Genomic DNA, 13,819 nt, shown 5'->3' on the forward strand with positions numbered 1-13,819 from the left:
AGAAAATATTTGGATGTACAAGCGGTATACTATATACATTACAAATATACATTAGTTAGTTTATAAAATTACGTAAGTTCTTACAAATATACGTAAGTTGTGATTTTTTAAATTTTTATGAGTTAAATTACGTATATTTATGAAAACTTACACAATTTTATAAAATAATATACGTATATTCGTAAGAATTTACGTACTTAAAAATTACTTTTATAATATGTCCCTTCAAAGTTCAAATACACAATCTCAAAACATATACCGAACTAAACCAGAAATCCCCCGTGTGTCAAAGTTGGCTGAGATAAAAGCAAACATCAAAAAGTGTTAATGTATTGGAACCAAAATTTGGAACCACTACTTCCTCTTTCTTGTTCCTTCTCTCTTACTTTATTCACCCTATAAATAAAAGGATAGAACCAAACAACAACAAAACAGCAAACCAACTAACCCAAAAACACAAAATGGAGCAAAAAAACCATGGAAGCCATGTTATAGTCCTTCCATATCCAAGCCAGGGCCACATAAACCCTCTCCTCCAATTTGCCAAACACTTGGCCTCCAAAGGTGTAAAAGCCACATTAGCCACAACCCATTACACAGTCAAGTCCATCTGTGTCCGAAACATCGCCGTCGAACCTATCTCCGATGGGTTCGACGACGGTGGTTTTACCCAAGCCCGCACCGAAGATGTCTACCTCAAGTCCTTGAGAGACAATGGCTCAAGAAGTCTCTCACAACTCATTGAAAAATACAAGGACTCAAAATTCCCAATCAATTGTGTTGTCTATGACTCATTCTTCCCTTGGGCTCTTGATGTGGCTAAGACCCATGGCATCTATGGTGCACCATTTTTCACTAACTCGGCCTCGGTGTGCTCCATATTTTGTCGTGTGCACCACGGTGTGGTTAGGTTGCCGATGAAGGAGGAGGAGTTGCCGCTGATGATGCGGGGGATGCCACCGATGAACTTGGTGGACTTGCCGAGCTTTGTTCAGGCCCCTGAGAGTAACCCTGCTTACTTGGCTATGCAATTGACTCAGTACTCTAATTTGGACAAGGCTGATTGGGTTTTTGGCAACTCCTTTGAAGAACTGGAAGGCCAGGTTTGTACATGTTAATGGTTTTCTGTAAGATGAATTGAGTTGCTGGAGTTTGACTAATGTTTAAACATATTTTCGAAGTCATTTATTTGCTGAACATCGGTCAAACTCATCTATATAAAAATAAATTTTGAAACTTCTGAACTCGACTATATAAGCTTATAGGGATTATATATAAAAAAAATTGAGGAATAAATTATACTTCTTGCCTTGTAATATAGGTGTTCTCAATTTGGTTCATATTGTTTTAATTCTATCAATTTGGTCTTTTAATTATTGATATTATGTCAATTTTGTTCAATTAATCATATATGTTAAGAAATTATATAAGAATTAATGAAAAAAGGGAACATTTCAAATTGAATGTCTACTAGTCAATCATTTTAAGGTGAGTGAATTAAACTAAATTGATACAATATGAAATATAATGATAAAAGTGATGCAATGAAAACTAAAATGACCAAATTGACATACTATATGAACTACAGTGTAATTTTTCCTAAACTAAACTAATTGAGCTCGGTTCCAATCAACTCGTTTGAGAAAAACTTAATTAATAGATAAACCAACCAACATTAAACATATTTTTTAAACTTAATATATTTTCAAATCAAGTTTAAAACTTATTCTCGACGTGTTCACAACATAATATTTGTGAACTTCGTCAGTCTTTCGACTGTTGAAATTGCAATGCATTTCTTGTTAATTTAATTTAATGTTTTGTGCTTATTTGAAGGTTGTGAAAAATGTATGGGAGCTCTGGCCGGGAAAGTTGATCGGTCCAATGATACCATCGGCATACTTGGACCAGCGAATTGAAGACGACAAAGGGTACGGAGCCAGTCTATGGAAGCCACTCAGCTCTGAGTGTGCCAGATGGCTCGAAACCAAGTCAAGCCAATCCGTCATTTATGTCTCCTTCGGAAGCATGGTCTCATTGACAGAGGAACAAATGGAGGAAATGGCATGGGGATTGAAGGGAAGCAATTTGGACTTCATTTGGGTGGTAAGAGAGTCTGAGATTACTAAATTGCCCTCTGAGTTCATAGACTTAACAACAAGCGGCAAGGGTCTTATAGTAACTTGGTGTAACCAGCTAGAAATGTTGGCTCACGAAGCCATTGGTTGCTTTGTCACACATTGTGGTTGGAACTCTACACTTGAAGGGTTGGGCCTTGGTGTGCCAATGGTTGGGGTGCCAAAGTGGGCTGACCAATTGACAAATGCTAAGTTTATTGAGGAGATTTGGGGTGTTGGGGTCAGGGCTAAGGAGGATGAGAAAGGGGTTTTGAGGAGAGAAGAGCTCATGGGTTGTTTGAAGGAAGTAATGGAAGGAGAGAGGAGTGTTGAGATTAGAAAAAATGCTTGTAAGTGGAAGGAGTTGGCAAAGGAGGCAATTAGTGAAGGAGGGAGTTCAGATAAGTCCATTGATGAATTTGTGGAGCATTTGAAGTGTGGGAATGAAAAAGGAGTGGTAAAAAAATTGACTGATGAAAATGATCATTGCTAATTTGAAACTTATTTCGCCAAGAGAGCTGTAGATTCAAATTTCATGGGGGTAGTTGAGTATAATTTCTTTTCCTTTTTTAATAAGATGTTAGGTTTCTGTGCCGACATGTGTCATGTTGTGTTAGATACTCGTAATTACATGATTTGATTTTTTATTTAAAATATTTAAATCATGAAATTGTTCGTGATAGAATAAAGTGAGTCACTATTTTAAAATAGTAGAATTTATTATTTTTATGTGGAAAATGTGAAAAGCAATCCTTAGGGCGACAGTGCTAAAAAAGTGTATAAAAATGCATTGAAATGCATGAAACTATTTTGAGATATATGAAAAATGTATTGAGATTATAAATCTATTGGCATTTAGTGTTTCTTATAAAATAAATAAATAAAAATTCTTAAGACTATCATTAGAAAAATCTTTTTTATATTACTTTTTTTTTTTAAGACAACTGAACTAATGTTACACATTAAACAGTATGAAATATTTACTCCAAAACCACGAAATAACTCCTGTCTATTCACCTCACTTGCCATTTGGGCTGCAGGACAGACTTCCAATCCCCTCAAACCTTTTTTATTTTATTTTCATTGGTGCTGCGATATATATCTCAATTAGTGTACTAATTAGTGTACAAACTAATATTATGCCATTATTACTGACCCCGCCTATTAATTAAATTACAAATACTTAAAACTTCTAAAATTATGGCATATCATCTATTAGTACACTAATTGATACATATAACATTATTCGATTTTTATTACTTCTACTTTCAACTTTTTAGTAACACACTACAAAAATTTCAGGTTTTTGCGACGGCACATACTCTTAATGCTGTCTCAAAAACTTTTTAGCGACGGCAAATGACTTTTAGTGACGGCAAATAAGGGGTCACAACAGAGGGCGTTGCAAAAACCTTTTAGCGACAGTATCATGCCATCGCCTTTTTTTTGCGACGGCAATTGTTACCTTTTGCGACGGCAACTTACTGTCGCATATAATATGTAAAAAAGTCAAACCTTTTGCGACGACACTATTTTACGGTCGCTAAAATTTTTATTTGAGACGGTAAAAAATGCCATCACAAATTGTTTTGTTTTTTTGCGACAACATGGCCACTGTCGCCAATGGTTCCAATATTTTTTGTGACGGTGTGGTGCCGTCGCAAAAAAAAAAAAACAACTGCAATATAATTATTAAAAATATTAAAATTACCTATTTTTTGCGACGATGTAGCGCCGTTGCACACAAAAAAAAAAAACTGTAATATAATTATTAAAAATATTAAAATTACCTGTTTTTTGTGACAGTGTGGTGCCTTAGTTTTTGTGACGGTGTGGTGCCGTAGCAAAAAAAAAAAAACCTACAGTAAAATTATTAAAAATATTAAAATTACTTGTATTAAATTAAAAAAAAAATTGAAAAAGAAATCAATAATTGCATAATAATATAAAAATTCATGTATAGAAAAAATAATTTTTCCATAATAAAAATATTCTTACATTCATAACTACACATCAACAAAATTACCTATTACATAATGTTCCATAATACATATATAACGTTTAAATACATAATGTTGTTCATCATTCAAAGTAACATAAACCAAAATTAAAAGTTTTGCTCATCATTCTCCGTGGGTAACAAAAACAAAAGTTAGTCGCATTCTTCACAGACATACATTCCACAAGAAGCAAACTCCTACTCGGGAAATATCTGGAAAAAAAATAAAAATAATTAATGACAATATAATTATGTATTAATATGTTAATTACAAAAAAACATAAAAATTTAACTACTATACAATTACAAAGATAATTAAGTAAATAATTTTGCCTAGACTGAAATCCGGCTCTAACTCCCAAACCGGGAACCCGATTTGAGTCTCGTCTTCTCCCACAAGTCTCTCGTGCCTAGGTGGTCATGTGTGCCAAGTTTTGTGCTACTTCGATGCCGTTTGCTGATTTTGGGGCGTTAACCCCTCGAATTCTAAGTTTCTTAATAAACTAGTTTGTCTAGAGTGAAATCCGACTCTAACTCCCAAACTGAGAATCTAATTCGAGTCTCATCTTTTCCCACAAGTCTCTCGTGCCTAAGCGATCGTGTGTGCCAAGTTTCGTGCTACTCCAAAGCCGTTTGGTGGTTTTGGGGCGTTAACACCTCAAATTCTATGTTTCTTAGGAAACTAATTTGCCTAGAGTGAAATCCAACTCTAACTCCCAAATCGGGAATCCGATTCGAGTCTCATTTTCTCCCACAAGTCTCTCGTACCTAGGCGGTCGTGTGTGCCAAGTTTCGTGCTACTCCGACACCGTTGGGTGATTTTGGGGCGTTAACACCTCGAATTATAAGTTTCTTAAAAAACTAGTTTGCCTAAAGTGAAATCCGACCTTAACTCCTAAACCGAGAACCCGATTCGAGTCCCTTTTTCTCCCATAAGTCTCTCGTGCCTAGGCGGTCGTGTGTGCCAAGTTCCGTACTATTCCGACGCCGTTTGGTGATTTTAGAGCGTTAACACCTCAAATTCTAAGTTTTTTAAGAAACTAGTTTGTCTAGAGTGAAATCCGGCTCTAACTCCCAAACCGGGAATCCGATTCGAGTCTCATCTTCTCCCACAAGTCTCTCGTGCCTAGGCGGTGGTGTGTGCCAAGTTTCGTGCTACTCCGACGCCGTTTGGTGATTTTGGGACATTAACACCTCAAATTCTAAATTTCTGAAGAAACTAGTTTGTTTCTTAAGAGTGAAATCCGGCTCTAACTCCCAAACCGGGAATCCGATTCGAATCCTGTTTTCTTTCACAAGTCTCTCGTGCCTAGGCGGTCGTGTGTGCCAAGTTTCGTGCTACTCTGACACCGTTTGGTGATTTTGGGGTGTTAACACCTCGAATTCTAAGTTTCTTAAGAAACTAGTTTGCTTAGAGTGAAATTCGGCTCTAACTGCCAAGCTGGAAATACAATTCGAGTCCCGTCTTCTCCCACAAGTCTCTCATGCCTAGGCGGTCGTGTGTGCCAAGTTTCGTGCTAATCCGATGTCGTTTGGTGATTTTGGGGCGTTAACACCTCGAATTCTAAGTTTTTAAGGAACTAGTTTGCCTAGACCGAAATTCGGCTCTAACTCTCAAATCAGGAACCCGATTCGAGTCCCGTCTTCTCCCACAAGTCTCTCATGCCTAGGCGGTCGTGTGTGCGAAGTTTCGTATCCGATGCCGTTTGGTGATTTTTGGGCGTTAACACCTCGAATTAAGTTTCTTAAGGAACTAGTTTGCTTGGACCGAAATCCAGCTCTAACTCCCAAATCGGGAACCCGATTCGAGTCCTTTTCAAAAACAAAACACATTACTAATGAACTTAAAACATAAAAACAAAACAAAATATAAGAAATAAATAAATAACTTTCATTTAAGACACATTACTTCGCAAGGCAAACTTCGGGAGCCTTTTCCAAATTTAGAGAGACATTACAATTTCTACCTGTGGTTTGCTGTTAGCCTATTACATGATCAATCAAAACTGCTAATCAAAGACATTTAGAAAATGAAAAAAATAAGTAACGCAATAACATAAATAAGGACCTAAATTCCATTTTTATACATACCAGTCTCTTTGGCAGATGCTTTTTTATTTCGTCGACGAGAAGAACATGAACATATTATAAGGACAGCAATGATAGCAATGATCAGCATGCTAGCACCAATTCCAACTATAAGAATCAAATTTGGATGTTTTCCATTATTTGACTTGACAAGTTGTGTAGGAGTTGAGGGCAAGAGTGTGTGTACCTGAAAACCACATTTATGGATTGTGGAAATGAGAAGGATGGAATAACAACATCAATATAATTACCGTAGAACAGAGTTAATTACCGTAGTCGCTCAACAGTCAAATCTAATGTAAACATGTAATTATGTTTATTTGACATAATTCCCTAGAGATGTATAGTCAAGTTAGACAACTAACCAACCAAAGGAAATAACAACTTGCTTCATTATCAATAGAAGAAGCTGACAATATAATGATGTGACAAAAGAAAATTACAAACAGTTTGCTCAAAAAATCTCATCCGGTATGATGTGACAAAAGAAAATTTTAAAATTATGAGCCATAATGGTGGTATTTTGATTTGAAATGAAACTTACAAACAGTTCAATATAAATTTTTTATACAAATATTTTATTTGTATATCAACAATCTTAAAAAAAAAAAAAAATCATTCAGACGCAGCCCCTTGGTTCTTTAGTATTATTATCTAACCCATACTGGTGGGGATGTTCGAACCTCTCCAGAAGTCTTCCATTCATTCAATATATTAATTCAAAATGATACATGCATCACAGGGAGAGCTAAAGAAAATTCTAGAAAGCTTCCCTAGCTGTAGCCTTCCTGCTAAAAGGTTGGTTGATAGTTTCTCTATCAATCCAGCTTTCAGTTTTTCCCCAAAACCACTAACAACCATATAAATCGAACTTAGAAACTAATAAAAAAATTAACCTTCAGAAATTAAAAAAAGAAAAAAGAAAGTCAACTTGAAAACTCTCTTTCTCCCTCATTAAGTTAATTTTTTATTTCTCTCATCTGTCTCTAAAGTTATCAACCCATTTATCCGAGCGTTTCACACTTTGTCCTAAATTTACAACTTCATAGTATTACTCATAATGCAATTAGATGCAATTTCAATTGACACATTACTTGCAAGGAGTGGGAGAATTACCTCAACATTTCTTGTTGTGATCAAATGCTTTCTTGTTGGAGGGAGTGGATTCAACAAACTTATTACTTGGCTACAATATTTCGAACCAAACATGAAAACCAGCACCCATTCACCAACAGTAGTTAAATATATATATCATGTGAAAAGTCCTAGAGAACACTACAGAAATCATAGTTATAAAGCCCTATGGACACGAAGAACATCAACTTTAGAATCACCTCAAGGTACTGAGATTCAGAATAATTTAGTCCCAAAAGTGAAGCTTATTTATATTATTCTTAGTTTTGGAATATATGATTTACCTAATTTATTTCTTAGAAAGCAAAAAATTATTATTTTAAACTATCTAACTTAATTCACTACAACATGTGACTTGATGAATGCATATATTGAACTTCAATTTATTAATGAAATTGCTACCTATGATGTATGACAAGCTGGTGGAGAAGAGGAATTTATAGAGGATCCACAAGCAGTATAGGATTGACCCTTTTTGGTCTCCAATTCCTCATTAGAGTCCATTGTTTTCTTCATTCCTATGTCCTCTGTAGCATTTGCGCTTCCCGAACCATTCACATCCATAGCTCTCTCCCTTTCACAAGGAATCCTGGAGGCCTCATCATCATCACTTTCACTAGAGTTTTCTTCCTTCATGTCTCCTCACATGTTGTGTAGTTTTTCATAAAGCTCATCAAGTACACTTTAACCCATACCAGATTTAGAAGCCAAGTTGATCAAACTCTCTAACTTTTTGTGCAAAAATTTAAAATGGATAAAACGTGCCAATTCGGGATATTTTTGCCCATGAATGTCTTCCACCCTGACAACCCTGGGATTTTACATTAACTTCTCTAAAATGTATTGAGTTGGGATTCTCTCTATGTAAAATCGTAACTGACTATCGAAATAAATTTTCCAGCGAAGTTTTTGATGAACTAACATAATCAAATGTTTCATCAATCTATAATGAGATTCAAAAGTTTACATTTAAAGTCAACCCTCGCCAAATAACAGTTAAACATTTTATTTGGGTAATGGCATGGAGGCATATAAATTTCTTCTTGCTACTTTATCATATCATTCATTTCACAGATCTTATGGCGAGGGAAGCTCATACAGTAAGTAGTAAATGTACTATTGAACGAAGACTTACAATAAACTTGTTTAGCAAACTAATATAATCTTCTCATTATATTACTAAATAGAAAGCTACTGATTAGTTTGTGTCTACACCAATATTTTCAATAATCATACCTACCAACAAAGCATTTTAACTGTTACATTTCAAAGAAGTAAAGTTACAAATCAAAACACAGACCCAAATCAGAAATTCAATTACTTATAATCATTTAAACATATTACCTCATTTAGTTCCGACATTCCATCGAACCATTGGTATGTTGCAATTCCACTAATACTCAAACCCCCACTTCCTCCTCCTCATCCAAGTATAGAATCATTGAAATTTTGTGAAAACCACTTCTTAATCAAATCCAGTGATAGCTATAACAACAAAAACAATCAAATCAAACCCAAACCCAAAACCAATAAAATGAAAATTAATCCCAAAAAAAAAAACAAAAACATACCCTATTTTCTGATAATCTGAGCTGAATGATACCATTGGGATTCTTCAACGAATTGTAAGAATCTTCGGAAACCCTATCCAATCCAATGTGTTAGGTCCCTTAGTCTTGTCAATCCCGCGAAAAACTTTGTTTGATTGAGTTGTAAATTTCCTTACTATTTTGTCTTCCTCGCTCGAGCGAAGGAGTCCTCACTCGAGCGAAGACTGCGTCTAGAAAAAACCTGAAAGAGATGAATGTGCGCTCGAGCGAAGCATGTGTGGCTCGAGCGAAGGACTGCGTCTGCATAAAAACCTGAAAGAGTTGATTGTTCGCTCGACCAAAGGTTTCGTGGCTCGAGCTAAGCCACTTGTGGAAATCACGCGAGTTAATTTTCTCGCTCGAGCGAGAGAAGCTTCGCTCGAGCGAGCTTCAAAATCCAGGATTTCTATAAGTAGTTGTTTTACTCCAAAACTAGCATTAAGGTTTTCAGATCTACTTTGAGGTTTTCGAAGGTTTTCTTCTGGAGAATTTTTTGTGAGTTTTCCTTGATAAATTGAGTGAGTATTAAGCTCGTGAATTGACAAGCACATATCAAGGAGGTTGATTGAATACATACAAGAGTGTTAATTTTCGGTGGATTCCGAAGATTCAAACATGGAGTTTCAAAGGAGTTTGATTCTGTACGTAGTCGTTGATTCGACAAGTGAAGTTGCGAATTCAACTTCAGATTAATCAGTTCCGAGACGAAGGCTTGGTGAAAAAGTTACAGAAAGTTTGAAGACAAATTGACTGAGTTGGGTAATTTGTGTATTATCTTTGTAATCTTTCTTTCTTCAGTAGTGGATTGATTAGTGGCGTTTCGCCCGTGGTTTTTTATTACAATTGAAGGTTCTTCAATTGTGGTTTTTCCACATAAAAATCATTTGTGTCGATTTATTATTTATTCCGAACAACAACAATCTAAATCACTTTCGTAAGTGCTTGATGATTTAGATTGTGTGTTTTGAATAATTGGGAATTGAAATATTTAATTCTTGATCTAATCATGAATCACTTAGGATTTTCAATTGGTATCAGAGCAAGTCACTCTTTGTTTTTATCAAAACTATAGGAGTGTGATTTTGTGTGATTAAGTGATATGGATTCAATTCGTGAAGGTAACTCGACCCATAGACCGCCTTTACTCGATGATACAAACTATTCTTATTGGAAAGCTCGTATGAGAGCGTTTTTAAAATCTATCGATGAGAAAGTTTGGCACTGTGTGCTCTATGGGTGGAGTGAACCTACTGTCACCATTGATGGTGTTGAGATTCCCAAACCCCTTGATAAATGGGACACAACCGATTATCAAAACTCGAGTTGGAATAGCAAGGCTCTCAATTCCCTTTTTTGCTCCGTCACACTTGAAGAGTTTCGTCGTATCTACACGTGTGAGGTAGCAAAAGATGCTTAGGACATTCTTGAAACAATTCACGAAGGTACTGCTTCTATCAAAAGGTCAAAACTTTAACGTCTCACATCTGCCTTTGAAACCCTTTTTATGCGTGATGATGAGACGTTTGATGATTTCTATACAAAACTTAGTGACATTATGAATTCCTGTTTCACACTCTGTGAGAAAATTCCTGAAGCTAAAGTTGTTGGAAAAATTTTGAGGTCTTTACCGGAGAGGTTCCAATCAAAAGTGACATCCATTGAGGAGGCTCAGAATGTTAATACCCTCAAGCTTGATCAGTTGGTTGGAAATTTGCAGACTTATGAAGCCCACCAGATTTCCAAGAAAAAACAAAAAGATAATGTGGCTTTCACTAGTGCTCATGAGACTGCAAAAACTCCGGAGACTGAGTTTGATTTAGAGTCTGAGATGACGTATATATTTACTAAACAATTTTAAAAAAATTTGAAGAAAAAGAAGCCTAATTTCAGAGACCCTATTTCAAAAGACAAGAGTAATGAAAAACCCAAAACTTTTCCACCAAAACTTGCTCAAAAAATTGAAAACAAGATTGTAAAGGGGCAAGGGGTCAAGTCCTATGAATGTCAAGGGTTTGGCCATATTGCCCTTGAATGTCCTTCGAAAAAGAATCGAAAGAAAGTCTACACTGTGACTTGGGATGATGAAAGCGGGTCGGAGTAAGAACCCAAAGAACTTGAATCCGGTGAAGACAGGGATTGTGCTTTCATGGCATTTTGGTCCACTTTCACTCAACCTCTTCCAAAGCCAGCGGAATTAGCTCGTGGTCAGAACCTGCATCATGCTCCCACCTTTGATAGGAGTAACTACTTGTATTAAAAGATCAGAATGAGGGCATTTTTTAGAGCTTTTGACCCAGAAAGCTGGCAAGCCATTGAAAAAGATACAGAAAGTGCTGACAATCCGAGCAATCAGAGTGCCCTGATTACTATTCGTGGAGCAATTTCAAATGAAGAACAGCAACGGGTTGCTCACTGCACAAAGGCTAAAGATGCACGGGAAATTCTGAGCCAATTTCATGAAAGCGGAGATTCACCTTCACCACCATCCAGCAACTTTCCTGCCTTAGTTGCTAGATTGGATGAGGTCAAGGAGAATGAAGAGCAAAAAGAGGATGATGAAACATCAGAAGACAATGATGAGATTAATGGTGATGAACTACAACAAGCTTACGAAAAGCTTTACGAAGAGTCTCTGAATTTGTCCAAAATCAATGACAAACTCTCTCTGAAACTCAAAGAATGTGAAAGTGAGAATGTCAAGCTACAAGGAGAACTTGTATCAGCAAAGCAGAATGTCATCAAGATCTTAAGTGACAGGCAAGACCTGTGTGGAAAACTTCTATCCTGTGAAACTGAAATGAATGAACTTTTAAAAGTGTATTCCACATATGAAAAGAAGCTTGAAGGCCTTGAGATGTCACAAGCTACATTGGAAGAGATAGTTTGTCAGAAAGATGAAGAACTCCGTATTGCTAGAGCCACAATTGCCATGTGGAACAAAAGATCCAGATCTTTAGAAGACATCCTCGGGTCTCAACAAATGAGTTGTGACAAAAGTGGGCTAAGCTATGGTGCGACAGCTCACAAGGGACAGGCCTCTACTTCACATGACCTGAAGACTCAAGCAAAGGAAAAGTTGAAGGTAGACCAGAGTGATCCCTCTCTTCATCTACCTAAAGGGGGTAAGATCAACAAAAGGGAGGTAAAACCTGTTTTTATTTGTCATCACTGTGGTAGGTATGGCCACATTCATCCTTATTGCTTTGAATTGTTTGGAAAGGTGTCTCAAAATGGTAGAAATTCGAATACTTTTTGGGTTAGGAGACAACCTTACATGTCTAGGTGAAATACCAAGATTCATGAGGGCGGTCACAACGCCAAGACATTTACCAAGACCAAAAAGATTTGGGTGAGAAAAGATGATTTAACTTGTTTAGTTGTTCACACTACTCTAAAGGCACGTGACTCACACATGTTGTATCTTAATAGTGGGTGCTCTCGTCACATGTCCGGTAACAAATCCTACTTCACCTCCCTTGAAAAATATGAAGGAGGAATTGTTACCTTTGGAGATGGCAACACTTCTAGAGTCATTAGTAAGGGCTCTATAAGTGTTGCTGGTCTTCCTAAGCTGGAAAATGCTCTTCTTGTTGATGGTCTTAAAGCAAATATTTTGAGCATTAGTCAAATGTGTGATTCCCACCATGAAGTATTGTTTTCAAAAAATAAATGTGAAATTTTGGATAAAAAGGGAAATACTGTCTTGTATGGGGTTCGCACATCTGATAACTGCTATGGGATTGTTACTACTAATGATCTCACTTGTCACTTAGCCATTATAAGTAACATTGATTTGTGGCATCAAAAATTAGGTCACATGAATTTCAAAGACCTAACTAAGATAGCCAACAAAGAGCTTGTGAGAGAAGTACCTAAACTGGGTAAGAATTTGAACCATGTGTGTGGACCATGTCAACTTGGAAAGCAAACCCGTGCCCCTCATAAAAAGGTGAACAACTTTACAACCAAACGTCTGCTAGAATTGGTTCACATGGATTTAATGGGTCCTACTCGTACTGAAAGCATTGGAGGTAAAAAATATATTTTTTTAACTGTTGATGATTTTACTCGATTTTCGTGGGTAAATTTTTTAAGGGAAAAATCTGATACGTTTGATGTTTTCTAGGCCTTAGTCCTTAAAATCCAAAATGAACAGGGTGTTTCCATTGGGCGTATCATAAGAATTTGAACTGATCATGGTCGTGAATTTGAAAACAGTTCGTTTTCGGATTTTTGTGATATGCATGGAATTAAACATGAATTTTCTGCACCTATTACTCCACAACAAAATGAAGTGGTTGAGAGGAAGAACAAAGTTGTCCAAGAAATGGCTAGGGTCATGCTCCTTAGTAAGAAACTTCCTCCAAAGTTTTGGGCTGAAGCCCTAAATACTACTGTTTATGTCATAAATCGCGTGCATTTAAGGCCCGGCACTTTACAAACTCCATATGAATTGTGGAAGGGTTTGAAACCTAATGTAAAATACTTCAAAACTTTTGGGAGTAAGTGTTATATTTCAAAGATAGAGAGCCTTTGGGAAAATTTGACTCCCAAAGTGATGAAGGTATTTTTCTAGGGGATTCAACCACTAGTAGGGCTTTTCGAGTCTATAACCTGCGAACTTCTTCTTTAATGGAATCTATCAATGTGGTTATAGATGAAACAGGTTCACCTACTCCAGCAACAAATGAGGATGACAATGGTGAGTCTCCAATCTTGGATACTAAACCACAAAGTCAAAGAGAAACTAAGGTTCAAGCACAAGAAGTTGAGACAGCACCATCCTCACAGGTAAGTCAAAGTCCAAAGAGTGCACAAAGAGACATCACTCCTGATGCTTCTGTCACCGCAAGTCCTGTGCTCAAACCATCAGCAAGGGTGAAACTGAATCA

The 13,819-nt window shown here is 36.5% G+C and overlaps 1 protein-coding gene across 1 annotated transcript; it reads left to right on the forward strand.

The window, feature by feature from the left end:
• The first annotated feature begins 272 nt into the window (after window positions 1-272).
• On the forward strand, window positions 273-2,825 carry LOC145795150 (UDP-glycosyltransferase 74B1-like). Its single transcript, XM_082878146.1, has 2 exons — window positions 273-1,103; window positions 1,837-2,825. The coding sequence occupies exons 1-2, from the start codon at window positions 462-464 to the stop codon at window positions 2,608-2,610; spliced, it is 1,416 nt and encodes a 471-aa protein (XP_082734272.1). The 5' UTR covers window positions 273-461; the 3' UTR covers window positions 2,611-2,825.
• Window positions 2,826-13,819: the final 10,994 nt, after the last annotated feature.

This window comes from Camellia sinensis, chromosome 7 (genome assembly GCF_055761805.1).
Source record: "Camellia sinensis isolate YWXY chromosome 7, ASM5576180v1, whole genome shotgun sequence".
Lineage (NCBI taxonomy): Eukaryota > Viridiplantae > Streptophyta > Magnoliopsida > Ericales > Theaceae > Camellia > Camellia sinensis.